The sequence below is a fragment of the Triturus cristatus genome, chromosome 5_1, assembly GCF_964204655.1.
Source record: "Triturus cristatus chromosome 5_1, aTriCri1.1, whole genome shotgun sequence".
NCBI lineage: Eukaryota > Metazoa > Chordata > Amphibia > Caudata > Salamandridae > Triturus > Triturus cristatus.
This window is the reverse complement of record NC_140587.1, coordinates 141,578,612-141,599,889: the sequence shown is the minus strand read 5'-3', so window position 1 is coordinate 141,599,889 and position 21,278 is coordinate 141,578,612. Positions and strand designations below refer to the sequence as shown.

General features: G+C 42.2%; 1 protein-coding gene across 5 annotated transcripts in view; it reads right to left on the bottom strand.

The window, feature by feature from the left end:
• Positions 1 to 611: 611 nt before the first annotated feature.
• VPS28 (VPS28 subunit of ESCRT-I) overlaps positions 612 to 21,278 on the bottom strand; it is a 44,798-nt gene continuing 24,131 nt past the window's right edge. For all 5 annotated transcript variants that reach the window (XM_085604641.1, XM_085604642.1, XM_085604640.1 and 2 more), the window contains exons 3-10: positions 19,771 to 19,799; positions 18,073 to 18,110; positions 17,660 to 17,749; positions 17,330 to 17,435; positions 16,479 to 16,580; positions 14,374 to 14,427; positions 12,736 to 12,827; positions 612 to 4,856 (exon numbers count right to left, since the gene is read on the bottom strand). In XM_085604641.1, coding sequence (XP_085460767.1) covers positions 4,739 to 4,856; positions 12,736 to 12,827; positions 14,374 to 14,427; positions 16,479 to 16,580; positions 17,330 to 17,435; positions 17,660 to 17,749; positions 18,073 to 18,110; positions 19,771 to 19,799 — 629 coding nt within the window. In that variant the 3' untranslated portion in view covers positions 612 to 4,738. The remainder of the gene's footprint in view (positions 4,857 to 12,735; positions 12,828 to 14,373; positions 14,428 to 16,478; positions 16,581 to 17,329; positions 17,436 to 17,659; positions 17,750 to 18,072; positions 18,111 to 19,770; positions 19,800 to 21,278) is intronic.

Here is a 21,278-nt window from a genome sequence, read left to right as displayed (position 1 = left end):
AATTAGTCTGGGCGGGATGTGGTCACATCTTTTAGCTGAAGGAGTTGAGAAGCAGCATGCAGGGCAGACGTGCGGACCAGGAGGATAGATTGTGAGATCCCTGCCAGAATCACAAATTGAAAGTGTTCTGTTTTTTCAATTTTGTTGACATGTGAAATCTTAGAGATGGGTCCAGCATAACTCTGAAAGAAGAGACAGATGGCGTGAGTGAAGTAGAGGATTCATTAATGTGTGGATGCTTATGAAGATCTTGGTTGAAGGGTTTTATATGGTAAATCTAGAAAAGAGTAAATTAAATTTTCTTTTTTTTTTCTTTCTTTTTTTTTATAGAATCGATGGTGAAGAAAGTCTTTAAGAACATGTTCAAAATAACTGTTCTCAGAGTGAGTATGTCAGAGAGTGTTGACGTTTTCAAGTAAATGTGCATGTGGTCTGCATGTTGGTGGATAGAGATCACAATGTTATATACCTTTCATGCTTAGGAGTGAAGTGGCTGTAACCCATACTGGAGGTGAAAACGTAGTGTTGACACAACAGTTTTGATGTACATTAGGTAATTCCAACCATTTTGCCAAGAGTTCACTATTTTTAAGTTAAGGTAAGAAAAAATATTTAATCACGAAAGAAGCTCAAACTTTAATCTCTAATATTACAGATCTGTACAATCAGAAAAAACAGTAGAGCAATGGAGACAATGAGGGATGTCCAATCAATGGCTCTATCAAACAGGACTGAACTGAGGGTTCTTTACAGCCACTGGCTTAAGTATACTGAAGATCAACATGTGTTGACACAGTCGGACTGAGAAATAGCTGAGGAAAACCTATTGCACTTGCCTTTGACATCATCAATGGTGGACAGAAGAGGGCCATTATCCCCCACATTCGAAGCAAGTGCAAGGGTGGAGCACAGGAGCACCTGTTCACAGTATGGTTTGCACCCATCACAGCGCAGTTACCGTCTCACTGTATTACAGAGAGGATGTATCCTCACACTGCTGCTGGGACCAGGAACCCTGTTGTCATAAATGTAAGCGAGGAACCATGGAGATCAATGGGACCAGCAATAATCCACACAGGTGTGTGTCACACCTCGTACCATCACAAACAGCAGAAGGAGCCCACCATGAGGGTTGATGAAGTACGAAGATAATGGCCTTGAGGAGGATGTTGCGAGCAGAAGCTGGGGAGGCAGTGGACACAAACTGTGTGATGCACTTGGCCCATTAGAGTTCCGAGGTATTGATAGTTCACTCTGCACTGCACAGCACCTTCTTTTTTTACAATTTAAATTTCTGATCCTTTCCTCATCGTGGGTACTAGTTTTCCAAGCGCCCTCTTGGGACAATAGATGACACCATATTGACTTTAAGAGTCGTTATCTTTCGATGCTCAAAATTAAACTACCAATCACTGTGTTTGCTAAAGACAGAATTATCCTAGATCTTGCTTGGTGCAATCCTACACTATCAGATCTCAGTAATTACTTGGTGCAATCCTGTGTGATTTTAGAAGGACAACTTTCCAGTAACAAGGTGCACTCACAGTCCATGGCACTGAAAGGAGGTTGGGGTACTGACATACCATCACCTAAAAACCTGAAGGTGCTTGGCGGTGTGGAGAGTTGAAGGTATAGGAATCAATATGCAGGACCTGGGGATTTTCCACATACTCAGCAAGTGTTCAAGTGAGATTCTATTTGGGCCTACCTAGGCTTCTTAGGAGTCCAACACTACAATTCGTAGTTGGTTTCCAAATTCCAGGAGGGCATGACCATCAATACAAAGAGAGAAGCCAAATGAACTGTTTTATTCCCAGATTGTGCAAGATCAAATCGGACTTTCTCTAACTTATATTTACTTTCCACTGCAGAGTCCTGTAGCTTAGGTGCCCATTTCGCTACCCATTCAACTCCAAGTTGTAAAAGTTCCCTGCTTTTCCATGCTCATTGATTACAATTGATTTCTTTTCCCTTTTTATTCTTTTAGTGGTTTTCCAACATTGCATTTTTGTCCAACGAATTTGCTTTTCCTACACGTCAGTGTTAACCCAGTACACTTTTCGCTTTCCCTTAACTGGAGTTTTCTTTCGATAACTGCTACAGTCGATCGCTGTAAGCTGGAGTGCTAAACTCCGGAAAGTTCTTAAACTAGCTGTATCAGTGCATGTGGTGCTTTTCACGCTTATCAAGTACTAATGTGGGTAACTGCTCAAACTGAAAAACCTTCTAAAGCAGAACATGGAGCGTGCCACTGCGCATTACTTACTGCTGCAGAGCCACAACATCTTTTCCTTTCCCATCATGTATCATGTCGGAGTTTGCCCCTCAGTCCTGGAATCCCATGCACTATGCTAGATACATACACACATGGATGCATAGTTTATCCAGCCGATGATGCATTCCATGATGTTTCCCCTTCACCCCCATCACCTGCCTTCACCCTTGCATACCTACCCCAATGGAATTAAATTATCGATGTGACATATTTTCACTTGTTAGACATTTTCTTGCAATAACTATGGCGAACAACATTTTTAGAATCAGTATCACTGCTAGTAATAAAGAGCCTTTTCCATGACTGCAGACAGAATCTCCTTCTTGATATACAGTGCACAGGATGCGGGACAAGAGGAAACGTCTTACCCCCAGTCTATCCTGCCTTGAGTAGTACTACTTGAGGGGCAGGCTGAAGTGTGTTAGTTCACAGTGCTGAAAGGCCTGCCTGTCAGGATGAAGTGCTTCCATGCACTCAAGACATTACGGAGTACCTGAATCTTAAGTGCCAACCTGCCTCCTCTGTCACTGCACAAGAATTGGGAAACCCACCAGGGTCCTTCGGTTTAGAGTGATTTGGGACATGATCAACAACAATAAAATGTGGCCAGAATTCACAATATATATAAGCATTCATGCAGATTCTGAATATACCCTGTGTCCATGAGCTTTTATGTTGACACTTTATTTTTTGTATTTACAAGATTTTTCTTTTACTTCTAAGTAGGCTCTGGGGTTTGACCCCCTGATGCTCCCCCAACTTACCCTCACTCCCTGCCTACCCACCCAATGTATTTTTGGCTCTTGATTATCCCAGGACCACCTTTGGTTGCCCCCCTCCATCGAATGAGAGCTACTGCACTAGATTGCTCCGAAGGTTTAAGCTTGCCACCAGCGAGGCCATTTGTCAGGTCTATCCCTACATTTAATGCTGCTCACCACATTTGTAAAGGAGCATTCTTATTGTTTTTTTTTTGGGGGGGTGGGAGGGGGGGGGGATTTCCTTTTCTCAAAGCCACAAAGAATCAAATTGTATTTGTTTTAAGAGCATATGGAAGAGCAAGTGACCAAAAAAAGCCTGTGACTGTTTTTTATCAAAGGGCAGAGACAGCAGCTTTTACAATCACTGCAACTGTCATGGGAACCAAGCAAGTCGAATTGAGACGAGGCAGAACACTGCTCAGCAGCCTGGAAGCCACACAGGTGGCGATAACTGCCTCTACCATCTGGCTACATTGCCAAAGTAGCAAAGAGTTTAAGTTAAATGAAAAAGGAGAATAAGCACCCAGGCAAATTCAGACATATATTTTACATGACAGGATTTGTTTGGTAAATTAAATAATCTTAACAATTCTTTCTGCTAAACCCATTAAAAAAAATAAGGAAGAAAAACACACTGAGTGGGGTTTTACTTACAAAAATCCCAAGATCCTATGTGAATGACATCTCCATAAATATTTCATGTTTAGAGGTTTCAAAAACCACCAGCCCGAAAAGGTGTGGCTCACAATCTGCAGAATAATTCTCTCAAAAATCCAGGTACCCTTGAAGGACAGAGTAGAAGCTTTAGAGACAGCATAGTTAAGTTCAAGTCAACAGCAGAGTACATGGGGGCCCTGCAGAGCAGAGCGAGAGCGGTTATGCTGCACTGGGGTCCACTAATCCCACCCAGAAGACTATTAAATCAGACAGCTTACTAAAATCGATTCTGTACAGTTTAACCATTAGGTTCTGTAGTGCTGTATCTCTATTCTTAAAAAAAAGGTTGAAAAGTCCATTTGAATGCATGGCCTCCAAGGGTCACGTAAAATGGGTCAAAACATCAACCAACTCTATCCATCAGTTTCATAAAAGTAGAATGAAGGAAAACACACTCAAAATGCATTTAGTAGATGCAAGATGTGAATTAAGTACGTAGTTTTGCTCCTCGGGGAGATCAATACAGTTGTGCCTGGCCCTACTATCGGGCAGGCACTATATCCGAGAAGGCTAACGTGCAAAAACTGGTTTTGTCATTTATCAACTTGAATAATAAACACAAGGATGGCATACTCAAAACAGAAGAGTGACTTTAAAATAAAAATGACTATTAGAGTTAATACCACCTAGAGTACGCTAAAGTCCTAAAAGGGCAGAACGACTTAGGAACATTGACTTCACAACTGGATTTGCTAGTCTTGATACTAAACTTTTCCACATTATCATTACCACCTTAACAGCATCACTGAAATCCTATTTTCTACATCAGTTGTCACAGGAGAATAAAGGTGGTAACTGGAGGAGGACAGATGAGGAAATGTGGGGCCGCCACAGGAGGATGGAGCAGTCCCTGCCAGCAGCAGTGATCCGACGGCATGAGGAACAGACATTGCATGTGTTCACCGACAGTGAAGACAGGAGATGTCTACATGAAGCCGTGGAGGTCTGGAGGGTCTAGGGCGTCCAGGGTGCAGCCAGAGTACGTTCACGAGTGCAAAAAGCGGTTGAAGGCATTGTAAGCGGCTTCCAAATCGAAGAGCATTTGTCTGACTTGCGAGTCGTCCAGCTCATCTGAGGCAGACATGCCACTCAGCTTTTGCAGCCTGGGGGTGAATGAGAGAGACAGGACAATGAGACCAGGTGAAGGCAGAATCTAGATAAGATGTCAGCAATGCCAATAGAAACAAACAGAAACAAGAACTGTCCCAAAGCTATAAGACTGTTGCAATCAAGTCAAGCCAAAAAAATATGTTTATTTAGATCATAATCTTTAAACAGGTGCAAAGGAATAATTACGGATTTAAAATATTCTACAGAAAAGAAAATAGTTACAGGTTAAAATATTCTACAGCAAATGTATAAAACTTCCACACACCAGATACATGTCTTAAAAGCAGATACCAATAAAAACACTTTCTTAGGATAGTCCTTACCCTTTGAGAATTATTGTTACATTAAAAACAGCCTTTTCTCTTAGACAAGCTATATAATACATTTATTATAACATTTCTAAAATGTTACTCCTAACTTATTAGGGATCTCTGTACTACCTTTATATAATTCCCTAGAGCAATTGCAATTTCGATAGAAGGCATTTCCGTGAGAAAGTTAACCGCCTGTGCCCGTGTTCTTATATCATATTTTAAAAATATGGGGCACAGACATAATTTACGCTGTTTTAATATAGTTAAGCAATCCAGCCGGATGTGCACTAGATCTCCTTTTGTGCCCAGCCTACACTTGCAACACCCTTTGTGATCTAACATTTTCGATTTGGTTTCTTGGTTTATCAGCCACGGATTAATCCCAATTCGCATCCTTAGTATCTCCTGTCTATACCAACGATTTGGTAAGGTATCCAAATATGGGAACCAGTTTTCCTTTGACCAAGAGTTCATCATGAACTCTACTGATTTTTTCTTAGCCAGATATTCCATATCGGTTCTTCTAGAGACTTCTTGCCCGTTAAACTTCAGATCACTTTTAGTACAGTCTATTAGTTGGGATTCTTGGCACATAACCACCTTTAAACCCTCACAGGCCTGCACCATTTTCTTCCTACAAGTATTTGCCCATTTTAAGTTACTAAATTGGAACTCTTTTCTACACCATTGTGCAACTTTTTGGCCTTTTTCATTTTCCAAGCGTTTCTAAAATGTAATCACTGCAATTTGTGCTTGTACCCCCCAGGTCGTTGTTCCTAATTCAGTTCTTATTGCTTGGACCATTGATGATGGGGGCAGGGACAAGACGGTTTTCAGGCATTTCCCTTCCTCCAGGTCCCAGACTCCCTTACCGCTCAAATAAAGGATTTCTGCACCATAGAGTACTTGCGGGGGTATCATTGCACTGAAAGCCTTTAGTAATGGACGGTGAGACATATCCCCGTAATTCCGATTAAACATTTTTAAACCAGAGATTGATGTGTGTGCTTTCGCTTTTTGGGCTTCCAGGTGTGTATGCCAGTTTAGTGTCTTATCAAACCACATCCCTAGGTATCGTAATTCGTTAACAGATTCCAGTTTAAGATCACCTATTAAACTTGATTGCCTTTTTCCCAAAGCATAAAATGTTTGTCTTGTCTAAGTTGACTGTTAAAAATTTCCTTACACAGTATTCACTAAAAGATTTCAACTTTCTTTGGAGGCCTAATTCAGTCTGGTCTACTATTACCAGATCGTCCGCGTATAGAAGGCAAGGCACCTTTTTTCCATCGAATTTGGGCTTGCACTACCCTCAACCTCTAGACAGGCGGGTAGATCAGACAGAAATATAGAGAATAACTGTGGGGCCAGAACGCAGCCCTGTCTCAGGCCATTTGCAATAGGTATTTTTGGCGTTAATGACCCCTCTGTATCCCGAATTACTTGTGCCCAATTACCTCGGTGTAATTCTTTTATTATAGCCAGCAGGTCTTTTGGTATATTTTTCTTAATAAGAGTTTCCCAGAGGCAGTCCCGGTCTACTGAATCGAACACTGCTCGAAAGTCAACGAAACAGCAGCAAAGCTTACCATTTTGTTCCGTTGACTTCCTCGCCATTGCCCATAATGCAAAGCAGTGGTCTATCGTGGAATGCCCCTCTCTGAATCCTCCCTGTTCAATGGGTATGATTGAGAACTCGTCGACCCAAGCATTTAGTCTATTTAACACAATTTTTGAGAATACCTTTTCTCCTATATCTAGAAGGTTAATCAATCTATAATTTTGTGGTGCATCCATGCTACCTTTTTTATGGATTGGCCTGATTACCGCACCCTTCCAATTCAATGGCATTATGCCTTCTACTAGAATTATTTGAAACATCTGGGAGAGGAATCTTGCCCACCACTTTATCTGTGACTTTAATATTATTGCAGGGAGGTTATCAGGCCCTGCGGCACGGGTTAACTTCAGCTTCCTTATTATGTTTTCTACTTGCTGTTCGTTAAAATGTAATTAGAGTTCTTTCGATATTTCCTGCCAATGTTGGGGCTCTATGTCTCCTTGGGGTTCTCGAGCCCCATACAATTCCCTTAAGTACTTCTCCCAGGCTGTCTCACGAACGACACATTTCATTTCTCCGTCTGTAGGGGCGGATGCTGCTTTTACCAGTTTCCAAAATTGTCTTAGGTTTTCAGCTTCAATTGATTGTAGCAAATTTACCCAACATTTCTCTTTGTACGACCTTTTTGCATCAGTAACCATCTTTTTAAACTCAGTTTTCAGCTTATTAATGATATTTTTGTCTCTCTTGGTTGAACTTTTTCCTTTGGCTTCTTAATACTGTCCTTATCTCCCTTTTTTTGGTTTGACAGTCAATGGAGAACCATTTCAGTCGGCTAACCGGGATTATTGTACCATTTCTTTTATCCTTTTTTAGTTCTATCCTAAGGCACTGAACTACTTGGGCTATCTTCTCCACAAACCATCCCAAGTTTTTACTCCCGAGGTCTCCTAGTTCGACCTTAAGTTGAAAGGACTTTAATTCTTCCTGATACTCCTCTGTTAGTCTTGTCGTCGCACGTTTGGGGTAGTCAACTTCTTGTGGGATCACTTTCTCTCTGGGTTCCATCCTGCCCCCATATATCGTTAATTGCAACGGGTTGTGGTCGCTGCTTTCGCTTTGGTGTAACTTAAATTCCCGCACTAGAGGGAAGTTCCAGGCTAACATAAAAACTTAAATCAATTGGACAGTTTTGTGAACCTATTTTGAAGGTCTTCTTTGCCGGGCAGTCTGTTTTAACTCTGCCATTTAGGCAAAAGAGACCCCTCCCCCCTAAATAATTTACCAATTCCATATCCTGTTTCGAGGGATCACATACTGGGAAGCTGGCATAGTTAATTCCATAAGCATCCAACAGTTCTCTATTCCAGAGGTCGGTCTTCTTTGGGTGCAGCTTATGGTTGAAATCCCCCATAATTAGCAATACATCTGAAGCATACTTTTCTAATAAGGAGTCTATGTCCTCTTTGAAGTTCCCCATCTCAATTACATATATGCATTTATAACAGTCACCATCTCATATTTCTTATCCAGGGTCAGTAGGTCTAATCTACAAGCCATTTACATTTCACTTTTAACAGGGTTACGTCTCTTAATACTTTTGTTGATACGAGAGTCATGATTCCCCCGATGGGCGACCAAATCTTTTTCTCTTGGCCGGTCGATTTAGTTGAAGGTAACCCTCGATGTTAGGGGTTTCGTCGCATACCCAAGTCTCTTGTAGGCAGGCAATTTCCACTTTATTTACTAATTTCTTTATGTGCTCTTGTTTTATCCCATTGCCTAAGCCATTTACGTTCCATGATAAGAGACTTAGACTGTGCGATACCCCCCCCATCCTATTCTACCTCACTTAGACCACCGTCTTCAGCCATTCCCTCCATGTACCTCTCGGAGGGTTCTCCCAGGTAGCTTCTTTGGCTCCAATTACCCCATGAGTCTTCCTTTACTATGTTATTTACCACTATGTTCAGGCGGCTACCCTCTTCTTCATTATCTCTTAGTAGCTTCACCTGTCTCCTCCCTAGACCTGCATGGCACTTAAGGAAATTGCTTCCTGAGTGTACTTTTCCCTTTACTTCCCTCTCTGGGATTAACCTTATTCCCACATGGATTATCTCACTAGCTGCTTTTACAATTGCCGTTTTTACCATGTCCGAGTAAAGTAATACTCTTGTTATTTCCTTGCCATTTGTATTTTCTATGAAGCCCACCTGTCTCAGATCTTTCCCACTCAGACTTGTGCATTTAGAAAAGGAAGTCAGAATTTGTGCCCTATTTAGTGGGTTCATTTTCCTCAATTTCTTTCCCCTTTGACCTGATTGCGCCGGTTCCAGGTACACCCATTTGTTACTATCCACCTCTAATACTTTCTGGGGGTTTCCGTTTTTAGCGGTCTACCCTTTGCCCACCCTGGGGGCCTCATTTTACTTTCCACTTCTACTAGATATTGAAGTTGTGGTGTTTAATCTGGGTTACCATACCTCTGGTGGTTTTGGATTTGTCCCCCTGAGGATGGGTTTACTCTCTGATTGGCAAATTTAATTTTTGATAATTTCTTATTTAAACTCTTACTACTCTGGTTCTCATTTGTACACTTGGGGTGTTTCTTTTGCTCTCTGATAGCGGGGATCTAGTGGGTACGTAAGTCAGGGCAGAGGCATTTAGGCTTAGCTGTTCCTCAGCCTCCATTTCCTTCCTGTTTCCCCTTTATTGTTGTTTTAGGGGCCCGCTTCTTGCTTGCCCTACTTTTAGTGAGAACCCTTACGTATTCACATCGCCTTTTTATCAGCATTGGGCGTTTGGATATATATATATATATATATACACGTTATCTAATGCATCTGCCTTTTCACTCGCAATACTTTTTTCTATGGGCTGGGGAGTAACTACTGATCTTAACATGTGCGGCATTTGACCCTTAATTCCTACCAGCTCCTCTTCAATCTTTATTAAAAACGACTTTTGTGATTTTAAAACTCAATTATTCAACATTGTTACTTCTAGAATTCCCTGAAGGGTTTTCTGTAACATCAATAATAAGTCCATCATGGAGGATGAGGGTGATACTGATAGGTCTGGGTCCTGAGGATTGTTTCTCTCGGGGGCAGCTTGACTTCCTGTTCTTGAAGCGTCCTGCTGGTTTATGTTTTTTTGCCCATTTAAGTGTTGCAGTACTTGGTTGGGTGAAGCCCCCCAAACAAAACTTGAGCCCTGACTTTCATTTCCCAGTTGCCCTGCATTTTCCAAAATTTGCAAAGAAAAAAGTTTTGGGGTTGATGAAAGACGTGGTGCTGCTATTTGTAGATTTTGGCTCAGGAGGGAGAGGTTTATTAGCAGGGGATCCCCCAATTCTTCTTCTATTTCTTCTTCTGGGGGCACTCCCATGCCTTTCTCCGTCTGGTGTTCCTCATCAGTTTACAATTTTTTTCGTTCTCAGTCCGGTGCTCCTCCTCAATTTCCAAGTTTATTACAGGCGGCTCTGTAATTTTATAGTGTTTCCCTACAAAGTCCTTTATGGATTTAGAGGCTGCAGTGCTATCTTTCGGAATAGATGTTAAGGTGCAACCCTATTTGGCTTGCGGGACTTGTTTGGTGGCTCTTTTATCTTTTCTCTTCTTTCGTCGTCCCTTACTATTGTCCTCGGGGGAGGCCTGGCTTTCCTGGCTCTCTTCCAGTTCCTTGATCCCTCCATTAGCTCGCTCTTCCCTGGACTGTCTTCAAGAGCTTCCTTGCGTAATTTTTGCTTTCTTTTCGGGGGCCATCTTCCTTTACTTTAGGGCTACTTTCTGGCTCGGGTGTTGCTACAGTTATCCCCTGTATACTCCCAGTTCGCAATTTGTATATACTTATCGGGGCGGTGGGTTCCTACAATTAGAATATTTCTTTTACTCACACACTCACTTACCTCTGTTGTGCCGATTGCCCGCCAGCCTGCCTTGCCGCTCTTTTGAGGCACTTTTACTAGGCTCTGGTCAAGTGGTCTCTCTTTTTTCTACTTTTCATCAGGGGGGCAGCCACTTGGAGTCTGCTCCCCCCTCTGGGGTCGTCTCCGCGTTGTGCCTTGGGGTTCTTTTCTTCCTCTATGGGCTCATTCGGCCCCTCCTTCCCTTCACCGGGGCGAGACACTGCTGGCCTGAGTTTTGTCACCCAGAGCACGTTTGAGCTAGTTTGCGCTCTTTTTGCTCCTTGGCTGCCGCCTCTCTGCTGCAGCACGCCTGCCTGTCCACCCCCCGCCGATCCGCTATGCCGCTCCCGGTTGGATCTGGCGGTACAGACAGTTCCAGGCGGGTTCCAAAGAGCAACGGTGACTCTCGGAGACAGGGATGGGGTCTATTCACCACGTACTCCGCGTTTTCCTAGCCGTTTTTGCTGCCGTGACGCCTGCGGTCCTGATCCTTGCTCCAGAATCAGCTCCACGATCAGCGACCTGGGTTGCGCATGTCTCCGCTCGGCTGCTCGGCTCTCCTCACACGTCGGCTGGCTGGCTGGCTATTCGCTAGGCACTTACAGAGCCTGTGGCAATCAACTTTACTTCTGTTCTTCCACAGCGGATTGATATTTGCAGTCACAGGGAAGCAAGTTACTTGGCGGTAAGGGTGGTGGATTACTATATAATGCAAAAAGTAAGCCCGCAGACTCCAGGGGGTGCCCGGACCACAGGTTGGGAACCACTGCTGTAGTTGACTCTTCATCTTTTAAAAACATATCAGTGCGCTGTTCATAGCCCAAGCTTTACCTTACCTTTTCAACTGTGCTTAGAGTCTTGTCCACAGACACCCATGCTACCTCCTTTTGTGACACAGCTTAGTCTGCTGAGTTATAGAGTGCAGCTAGTCGAGTGCACCAAGTAAATATTGTATATTAAAGGTGCCGCCAAGGATAAATATGTGGAAAAGCACGTGGCCAGATGACTCTCAGTCAACAGAACAGCAGCTTTCTATCTGGAACAAATAATACTCCGAAGCCACACAGACAGAGGCAGGTATGTTTAGTCTGCAGCAGCATAAAGGTTCTAAACACAAGGCAGATTAGTTTAGGGTAGGAGAATACCGGTTAGCAATAACAGCTATTAGAAGACAGTGCCCTTAACACTGCACTTTAGAAGAGTAGTGGTGTTCAGATTACATGTTGCCTGACTGTATACATTTATATTGCTTTTATCTAGATGCTTGTTTTTTCAATAAGAGTTACAAAGTTTAAAGCGTGATTTTTCGTGTAGAAGAGTCCAGTGTGTCTCACTATAATGAAAATCCTAGCCTATGTACTGACTGTGACTCAAACGTCTTTGCACAGTAACACAGCCGAGTGTAGAAAGACTATCTCTATTGTTAGAGATCATTCTAATTGTGGCTTTGTGGTGCATAGGAAATAAATATCTAGGCTGGATATGATTAAATTCACTACACCATGCCCTACAGATCAGTCTCTTCAACAGGATCCAATGGTCTAGCGTGTTGTAAATCTCTGCTATGATGGAGGTGTCTTAGGGTGAGCACACAAATTAAAAGTCTAACATAACTTGGGAAGACCATAAGCCTTCAGAATAATAAGTCTGCAGAAGGTTGGCGTTCTGGAAAGGAAGGGTAGTTCTTGTTCCCAGGCCACAAACATTTTTTGCCATATTGATACAACTGACAAGAATGCAGTGTCATCACACAAAGTACTATACAAAATATATTGAAACAAAGAGGAGCGGGTTAGGTGAAGCACAGTGAAGTTTGTAAAATTAGTTAGGTTGGCACTCACTGGTGACTGCCACCAAGATGCTTTCTACTTCTATCAGAAAAATTTCAAATTGAGGAAGCTGGCATTCAAATGTATTCACTGGACGAGCATGCTATGTTTCTTGAATTATGTAAAGGGGCTAAGGCAGGTCACCCACGCTTAGAACATACAGTGCCTACATTGCATAAGTGAGGCTAGCCCCTGCAAATGTGTGACCAAGACCTGCATTTGTTGAGAGAGGAAAGAGTGCTTAACTTCTCGTCCACTTACCAGAGGTTGACTTTCTCTCTGCCCTCAAAGTCTGGAGGGAGATGGCTCATTCGATTCATGGTCTCCATCAGCTCCCGCAGGTCCGGCTGGATCTAGAAACACACAGGAGAGCATCAATAACACCTACACATAGTTTTCAAAATTACAAGGAAGTTAACGTTTTGTACACTAAAGGGCCTACATTCATCTCTTGAACTGCACGATTTGGAACATTCTATTTCAGGAAACACATGAAAAGCTTTACTGTGAGTTTATGCTCTTGTTGGGCTACTCTGCTGGACTGAGATAGATCATGGCAGAGTGGACGACTTTTAAACATGAGCATTAAGACCAGTCAATATATTGGGCAGTAGGGGTGAGCGATTTTACAGATATTTTGTCTCGCAAAGTTGCATAGTTCTCACAAAAATATGTTAAGGTCATGAAGTTCTACGCGACTCAGACTTTTGCATAAAAATTGGGACTTTCGCAGCACTTCAGTATTACATTTTCCTGGTTTTTAATATTTTGGTACATGTATAATTTGGCTTATCTTTACTTCTTGAGTAAGAAATCACTTGCAAAGAAACACAGCACTAGGTATGCTCTTGTATACAAAATGTTAGCAGTTGACTGGTTCGAGCACCAAAAACAACGTTTTGCCATTAGAAGAAGGAAAACTCTAGAAAATACATGAAGGCCAATAATCCGGAACCACACAAAACTTGCATAATAAAAACTGTTTACACCCCTTATGTAGAGCAGTGTGCGGGTGGGCAAACATTTTGAGCACAGAGACTGCCATCTCCATGCAGAAAGCCTGGAAGGATGTTCATATGATATAAGGCACCTAAATCAAACACTCATCATGACCCAATCGTGCAGAAAATATATTACTGCTGCAGCCAGTTAATAAGTGCACCTCACCGCTAAATGAGTGGATGAAAATAAAATGGCTGGATTAACTAATGAAAAACACTTAACAACTGTGGGCTCGTGCTGGCAGAATTCCAACTTCAAGAATTCCATCTACCACCTTGTTATTTCTGCATCTGCCGCTATAAGGGCGCCGGATACGAGATTAATTCAAGCATTCCATTTATAACCTTGTTGTTTTTGCCTATGCTGACAGAATGCATTACAAGTAAGCTCCTCATAACCATACCGAAACTAGGCCCTAGAAATATGGTTAAAGCACTTGCCTTAAAAGGCTCTACTTTTGCTAGATACGAAAATACAACTATCGTCCCACACACAATGCTTACTAAAAGAAGAACACAAGTCTGAACACCCAGGCTCCCTGCAAGTTCTCACTTCTAGTGGGAGCTCCTTTATAAGCAGAGAGGCAGCATAGTACTGGAAAGTTACTTGACACACAACTTCAGCATACACTAAGGAGACATAAATATACATAAGAGAATTCATAGAATTTATACGTTAGTCCATAAAAATATAATCCATCTGAAAACAATGAAAATGAAAGGGAAAATGGAGACTTTGAAGGGGTCTCCTGCAACAGTTCACTACAGCTCAAAACATATTCCTGGGGCCACAGGGTCGCCGTTTCTGGGGTTCAGCTTGGTAAATAAGATCTGGGTTCAAACCATGAGAGAGAGGGAGCCGGAGCTATTCTCAGACCATTTGAGGATCTTCTCTTACCTCATCCATGGCTCTGATTTCCAGGCGCAGCTTGTCCATGACTGTGATGAAGAGCTGGAAAATAATACAGACCAGATGAGATTCATCACAAGCAAGGTGAGCAGAAGGGGAGAGTAATGAGGACAGGGGAAGGGTACAAGTAAAACAGAAAAAGAGCAGAGAAGGGGAACACACAAGAAATGTGGTGTCCAACACCGGTGGTACCATATTTACCATCCTGGCACACTGCACCAGTAAATGTCTTTGATTAACTGTTCCCAGGTCATAAATCAGTGCATGGTAGGCAGAGCATTCTCAATGCTGACCCCTATCTAGTGGAATGCTCCTTACTGGATGTTTTTTAAACAATCTAACAATTAGGAAAGTAATAAAACCATGCTGCTTGCAGATTGCATTCTTACAATGGCTCCAAGAGCAAAATTTCTCTATGGTGCCACTAACTCATGGGTGTTTGTGCACTTTGTAAATACCAAATAAATACGAACAAAGGAAAAAGAGAATAAAATATCAAAAAATTAAGCATTGCAACCAGGTAGGGAAGATGGAATAGGAAACCAATCACATAACACAGTAGCAAAGGATGGAAAATGAGGAAAGCCGGAATGATAAAGCTGGCAAAGAACACTGGGGAAGACACAGTAGAACGAGGGAGAGATAAATTAAATGCAACAAGGGATCAAAGAAACGAGCTAGTGAACACAGCAACTGAGGAAAGAACAAAAGGAAATACATTGAGAGAAGAGGGAATCAGCTCTCAAATAGAGAACACAGCAAATGTGTGCAAACAGAGGAGAAGAGAGAACAAGATATGAAATACAGAAATCAGGAGGAAAGAGGGAATATGAACACTGAAAGATACACATGGTGGATAGGACTGAGAAAAAGGAGAATGAGAACAAACACAGAGACTGGAGGAGGCTAAATAAAGAGGGAATGAGAGACAAAACACAGCAACTGGGGGTGGAGGGGGGAGAAGGAATAGGATATTAAACACAGAAACTAGAGAACATGGGAATGATATGTCATGCAGCAACCAGGAGATGAGTGAGGGAACATGATATTACAAATAAAAAAAGAGAGAGAACCATAAGTTAAGGGGTGATTGTATACAGGCTATTACAAGTACGGAAACAGAGAAAAGTGTGCAAAACGTGTGACACACAGCAAATAGTGGAGGAAAAAGGGAATAGGATATCTAACAGGGCTTAAAGAAATTACTGGAGGAAATGGAAAAAAGAGAGGATCTGCTATCATACACAACCATCAGGAGAGGGAAATGAAGAAAGTGATAATGAGATATCAAACACAGCAACTGGACCGGGAAGAAAGGGATGAGGAAAGAGGCACTAACATAGCTACCCAGGAAAGAAAATGAGCATAGAAGGAATGAGCTATTAAATACTGAACAAACCAATAACGTGAGGACACTAAGGAGAGTATAGCACACATCAACCATAGAAGGAGAAGGAGATAGCAAACACTGAAACCAGCAGAGGGAACGGAGAAGAGAGAATGAGGTAGCAAACAAAGCAATCGTGGGATGAACACAATGAAAGAGAGAATGCAATATCAATACAGGAACCAGTACAGGAGAAGAAAGGAGATATAAAATAGTGAACACAGCAATGATGGGGATGCAAGTATGACACACATCAACAATGGAGGAAGACCGAGGAAAGCCAGACAGATTTAAAAAACACACAACAACCAGGGGAGGAACCTGAGGTATGAGATATCAAACACAAAAACCAAGTTAAGAAAATGAGGAAAGGTAGAATGAGATCTTAATCACAGAAGTCGGGAGAAAAATAAAGAAGTGGATAACAATAAACAAAACAAACTAGCCAGGGAAGAAAGTGAAGGATGAATTAGACCATAAACAGATCAACTGGAGTTGAACTCTTGTTGGGGGGGGGGAAATAAAATAAAATCCTGGGGGGGGGGGGGGGAATAAAATAAAATCCGGGGGGGGGGGTGAATAAAATAAAATCCTGGCAGTGGAGAAAACTAAAGAGAGAGGGATTGATATATTAAAAATGAAAGGATCTGGTGACTTTAATTAGGCTGTGATGAAGAATACACAGGAGTCTGTCAATTTTACTCACAGAAACGATATCGGCGATGCACCGGTTCAGGTTACCCTTATCATCTTTTATGGTGATAGGACGATCCTCTTTTATTCTCTCCATAGCAAGAGGACAGTCCAGCTGCAGAGAAAGAAGAGTACAGTTAACTTATGCACTGTCGAACTACAACCGAAACATACAGTACAGCAGTTAAAGTTGCAAAATGAATGTGATGTGTGAAAGATATCTTATCATACTAAAGTGACAGTTTTTTTAAACATACAGTGTAATGTTTTCAATAAAAGATTAATAAAATCCTATTCCTTAAAAACAAACACCTTCTTATCTAGTTGAACAGCGTCCCTGTGAAGCACAGCCAAAAACCAATGGCACATTCATTTTAAAGGATATTTAATTGTTTGAATAATAGTCAGAATCCAACATCCTACTTGTGTGAAATAGCATCAGGCAGATAAAGAATGTCCAGCCATACCCACATCTAATTAGGAGAGGCAGAGACAGAATTCCATGGTCCAGATATAGAAAGTGTGAATGAAACAGGTACATGGGAAAAGTTATATGATGGGGCTAATGACAGTAGGAAGGCCTAGCTTTCCACTTAAGAAAACGGATTAGATTGCGAAGAAAAAAAAAAAAAGGATGATACAGGCACATGTAGGAAACTGAATGAACTGGATCAAATAAACATATGGAGTGCTGGCAAGAGACTAAAAAGAGCTAAAGCACACAAACCAAGCTGAGTACGAAATAGGCCAGTCAGGCGAGAAGATCAGAATAAACCCTGCAATAGTTAGGAGGAAAGCACAATCATCTATCAATTTTATTTTACAGCTTAATAACTGGACTAAGATGCACACAGCCCTGCTCACCCGGTACTTCCTGCAGAATTCATCTATGGATCCCACCTCAGCGCCCTGCACCTGTTTAAATGCAGCTTTGTACTGGACCAGCAGCCTGGAACATGCAGCGGTGTACCTGGGGTAAGGGTAGAAGAACATGTGTAAGAATCAGGGTGCAACCATGGCCTCACTTCAACTTTGTATGGGGCTGGTGTTAAAAACAATAAGCAATAAGATTAGCAGTCAGAGTACAGATATGCGAAGGTTACGATTTAGTGTTAGGATTAGTATAAGTGAGGTGGCTTCTTTACAGGACAGATCACTACTAGAGACCTGCTGAGAAACCATTTATGGACTTACTCGCTCGGAGAAACGCAGTCCTTGATGTAGGCCTTCTCCAGTGCCTGCAGTGTCTTTACTACAGCAAACAGCTCAGCCATGTTATCGAATCTAAAGGAGATAACATGCTAGTCAAGTCACAAAACATAAGTCATTAGAGCAGTGCTATACAGCTACAGGTCAAACAATCGTATGTGCAGAACATCATTTGTCAAAATTGGTAAATTATTTTTTTATTGGTAAGTACTGATTCTTCGAGTCCTTGTTTAAAGGCCTTGCGCAGCTATTTTCTTTTCTTTACTGTCTTCCACAGCTACAACCAACAGGTCTAGAAGTTCTCCCACCAGCAGCAGCACCACCACCACCAGAATGCATCATTACAGAAATAAAATGCCCTGGGAAAATAAAGAAAAGAAGCTTCGGCAGGGACTTACTTCTCTCGTTCCCGGGCATTCTTGTACAGCTTCACCTCCTGAAAATTAAGCGGGGAAAGGAGTGAATTGTTTACAAAAACTATCATTCTTATATGCACTGCTACCAGTTTCAAAGAAGACCAGATCGCTGGTCAAGTTCCACGTGTGGTACCCCACTGATGGGCTTCACTGTACATTAGTGTCATTGGAAACGTGTACAATGAATATTCTCAAACAGCTGAAAGAGAGGATCGGAGAAGAAGCCAAAAGGACATGGGGTACAAAAAACTTGAAGCCAACTTCGGTTCCTAAAATGTTCTTAGAAAGATGGGAAACTGGCTGACCGCAACAGATTTTCACAGTAATAGAGGTTTGTGCTAACATTTTGATAACTGCTAATATGGTCACTCACCACTCCGAGATGGCAGGGAGCAGGACAACCCCTTCAGAAGGCTAGACATTATAGGTATGATGGAAGACCTAAAGAACTAAAACATCACAGCTCCAGAAGTAAGTTTCATTTAATTCATCACACTGTTTTCATAACCAATTTCATCAGATGTGCAGGCTCTTAACTTTCTCATAAGAATTGGCAGCTCTCCAGTTTCGGACCATGAGACAGTAAAACATATTTCTACTTTAAGGCCTACATCACTTTCAGGACACTGTGCCTCGGTCACAAATGCATCAAACAGAAGGCCCCAAAATCCTGCACTGCATCCAGACTTTTTCTTCGCTCATCCCAAGCACGTTTTTACTGGGCCTCAAAATAAACCCCATCAAAAGGCACCACACACTCTCTAGCAAAGACAAAGACCTTTCTATAAGAAAAAACTCCTTCTTCCCAGCATTGACGAGATTGAAGTTAAGTGTTTCATTCATCCGGCCTCCACAACTAGACATCAGCTTCCCTAGCAAATTCCCTCTAAAAAGGCAATTAATATTCGTGTGACAACGCAATCATTGCCCTCACCTTGGGTGTGAGAGGAAGTTCAGGAGCCATGCCCCGGTTGTCGTCATAAAGAGCTGTGAGCTCTGGGTTGGACTTGGAGAATCAGCACGCAGATTCAAGAGTAAAGCACTATTTGTCACAGAGAAGGTCCCTGGGAAGCCACATGAGCTTGGCAGTGTGGGTGGGAGCAGTTAATAAGGGTGAGTAGGTCTGTGTCACGTCTCCGAGAATGAAGGGAGGGCACAGCATAATGTGTGTGGGGGACTTTTAAACAGTTGTGTCCAGTAGGGAGACCACTGGTCGATGTCTGGATTACATTAATGACTGTTAGCACTGCACACAGAACTGTTTATGGCATTCACTACAAAACATCAAGGACACAACTGCCCTTCACCTCTCAGATGCCAAAGCACATTTCAATTCGCAGACACTCGTGAAAACTTCATGGTCTTAAAGGTCACAGCAAGACAGGGCTCACCCCAAAACATAAAAAGACCTCAAGCTACGAACAAAACTCCACTTTTTAAAGTTCATAAAAGGTCAAACAGTTTTGCTAAAACCCAGATCACAATTTATACAATCAAATGGCATATGCCACAGCGGACCAGCCCGCATAAACAAAATACCTTTCCTGATACAAAACAGTTTGGGCCTTGTTGATAACACTCAATAAGTGACTCCGTTTAGTTGCGTACCATTGAGATAAAACATTGCATGAGCCCACTTTATGGAGTAAGACAGCCTCATTGTTCCAAGGATGCACTCACCTCATACAGCTCTGGTTTGTTGGCAGGCGCTGAAAAAAACAAAGAACAACAATGGATGAAAAGTGAGTCTCACAAAGACAGTCTGGTTTCATGGACAACAAATGCTATATTAAGAAGCCACAGCAACCCAGAAAAAAAGAGACTTGAAGCATAAATGGATAAACAGCAATATTGCTTCATAAAGCACACTACAGGAAAGTCTAGATTAGAGTATTTATAGAAAGCCAAGGTCATCCTGGTGTGACCTCTTTACTCATCCCAAGCGTCGTATAACTTAAATCCCAGCCATGGTGTTCCCTTGCACTTGCAGAACTTCAGGAGCTCTGGAAACTTAAAGTTAATCATCAGTGACCCGATTGACCTGCTCTGCCTGGATATATTATTCATGTGTGTGAAAATGAATCGCACTCCTCCAAAGATTAGGCATCTAAAATTCAATGTGCCATTTTTATATACTTTTATTAATAGGTGCATTTATTCAAGCAATATTTATCTAACTTCTGTTGCTAATATATAATCAGTATTTATTTGAATTAATTGAGACTCTCATGCCAAGTGAGATGAGCAAACACCACTTCACATGCGGAAACTATGATGCTCACAATTATTGGGGGCGGGGGGGGGGGGGGAAAGGGGGGGGGGGGGAATCAAAGCCCCTCAGGCAGAGTGATACTGGCTACAAGTCAGGACTGGTTGAAGGTGTCATAAATGAAGAGGGGAACTTGGCAGCACTGCCTCACCTGGCAGGATTTAGCACAGCCCAGCATTATCAATGGAGGGCTTGAAAGAGTGAGCAAAATTCATCCACGTGCTAGGATCACCTGTAGAAAGTGGGTTGGACTGTGTTAGGGTCAGCCATGTGGCAGGCTTGCTTCAAAGAGTGAGAGGACAGGTTCAGATTCACTGAAGTGCCAGATCAGTGGCAGAATTAGTAGTGCTCAGCACAGTCACATCAGGGTCAAGTCTGATCAGTCCTATATCAATCTTGTAATTGAAAGAGTAACTGAGATGGGAAAGCGTCAGATACGTCCAAGACGCTTTCATGCATACAGAGCACTTAACCCCAGCACTACTGCATCACATAGTAAAATTTAAATACATTTAATAGGTGTATGTGTCTAAGTATCCATTTCATTACTCTAAAACCTCCTGTCTTTGCACAGGTAGTTGCAAGTGTAGATGCCGGCGGTTTGATATATTCGCTCGTTCCTCCTTCCTGCACCTCCTCCACAAGGAGGCATGATATACACACCAGACCTTGAGCTGTACCAACTCTAGAAAGACAAAATCATAATAAGGTGTGGAGTAAGTAGGTGGGTAGGACTTTGTGTGTGAGTAATCAACTTAAGAAAGGTACTATCTTAACGTGTCGACTGCTTTCCGGTGCCTTAAAGTTCATAACATCATATGGCGTTCCTTGCTTTTGATTCGTACTCAATGCAGCTAAGTCCTTTCCATGTGTCGACTAGAGCATCTGTTGTATCCAAAATACATATCTCTTGCCTTCG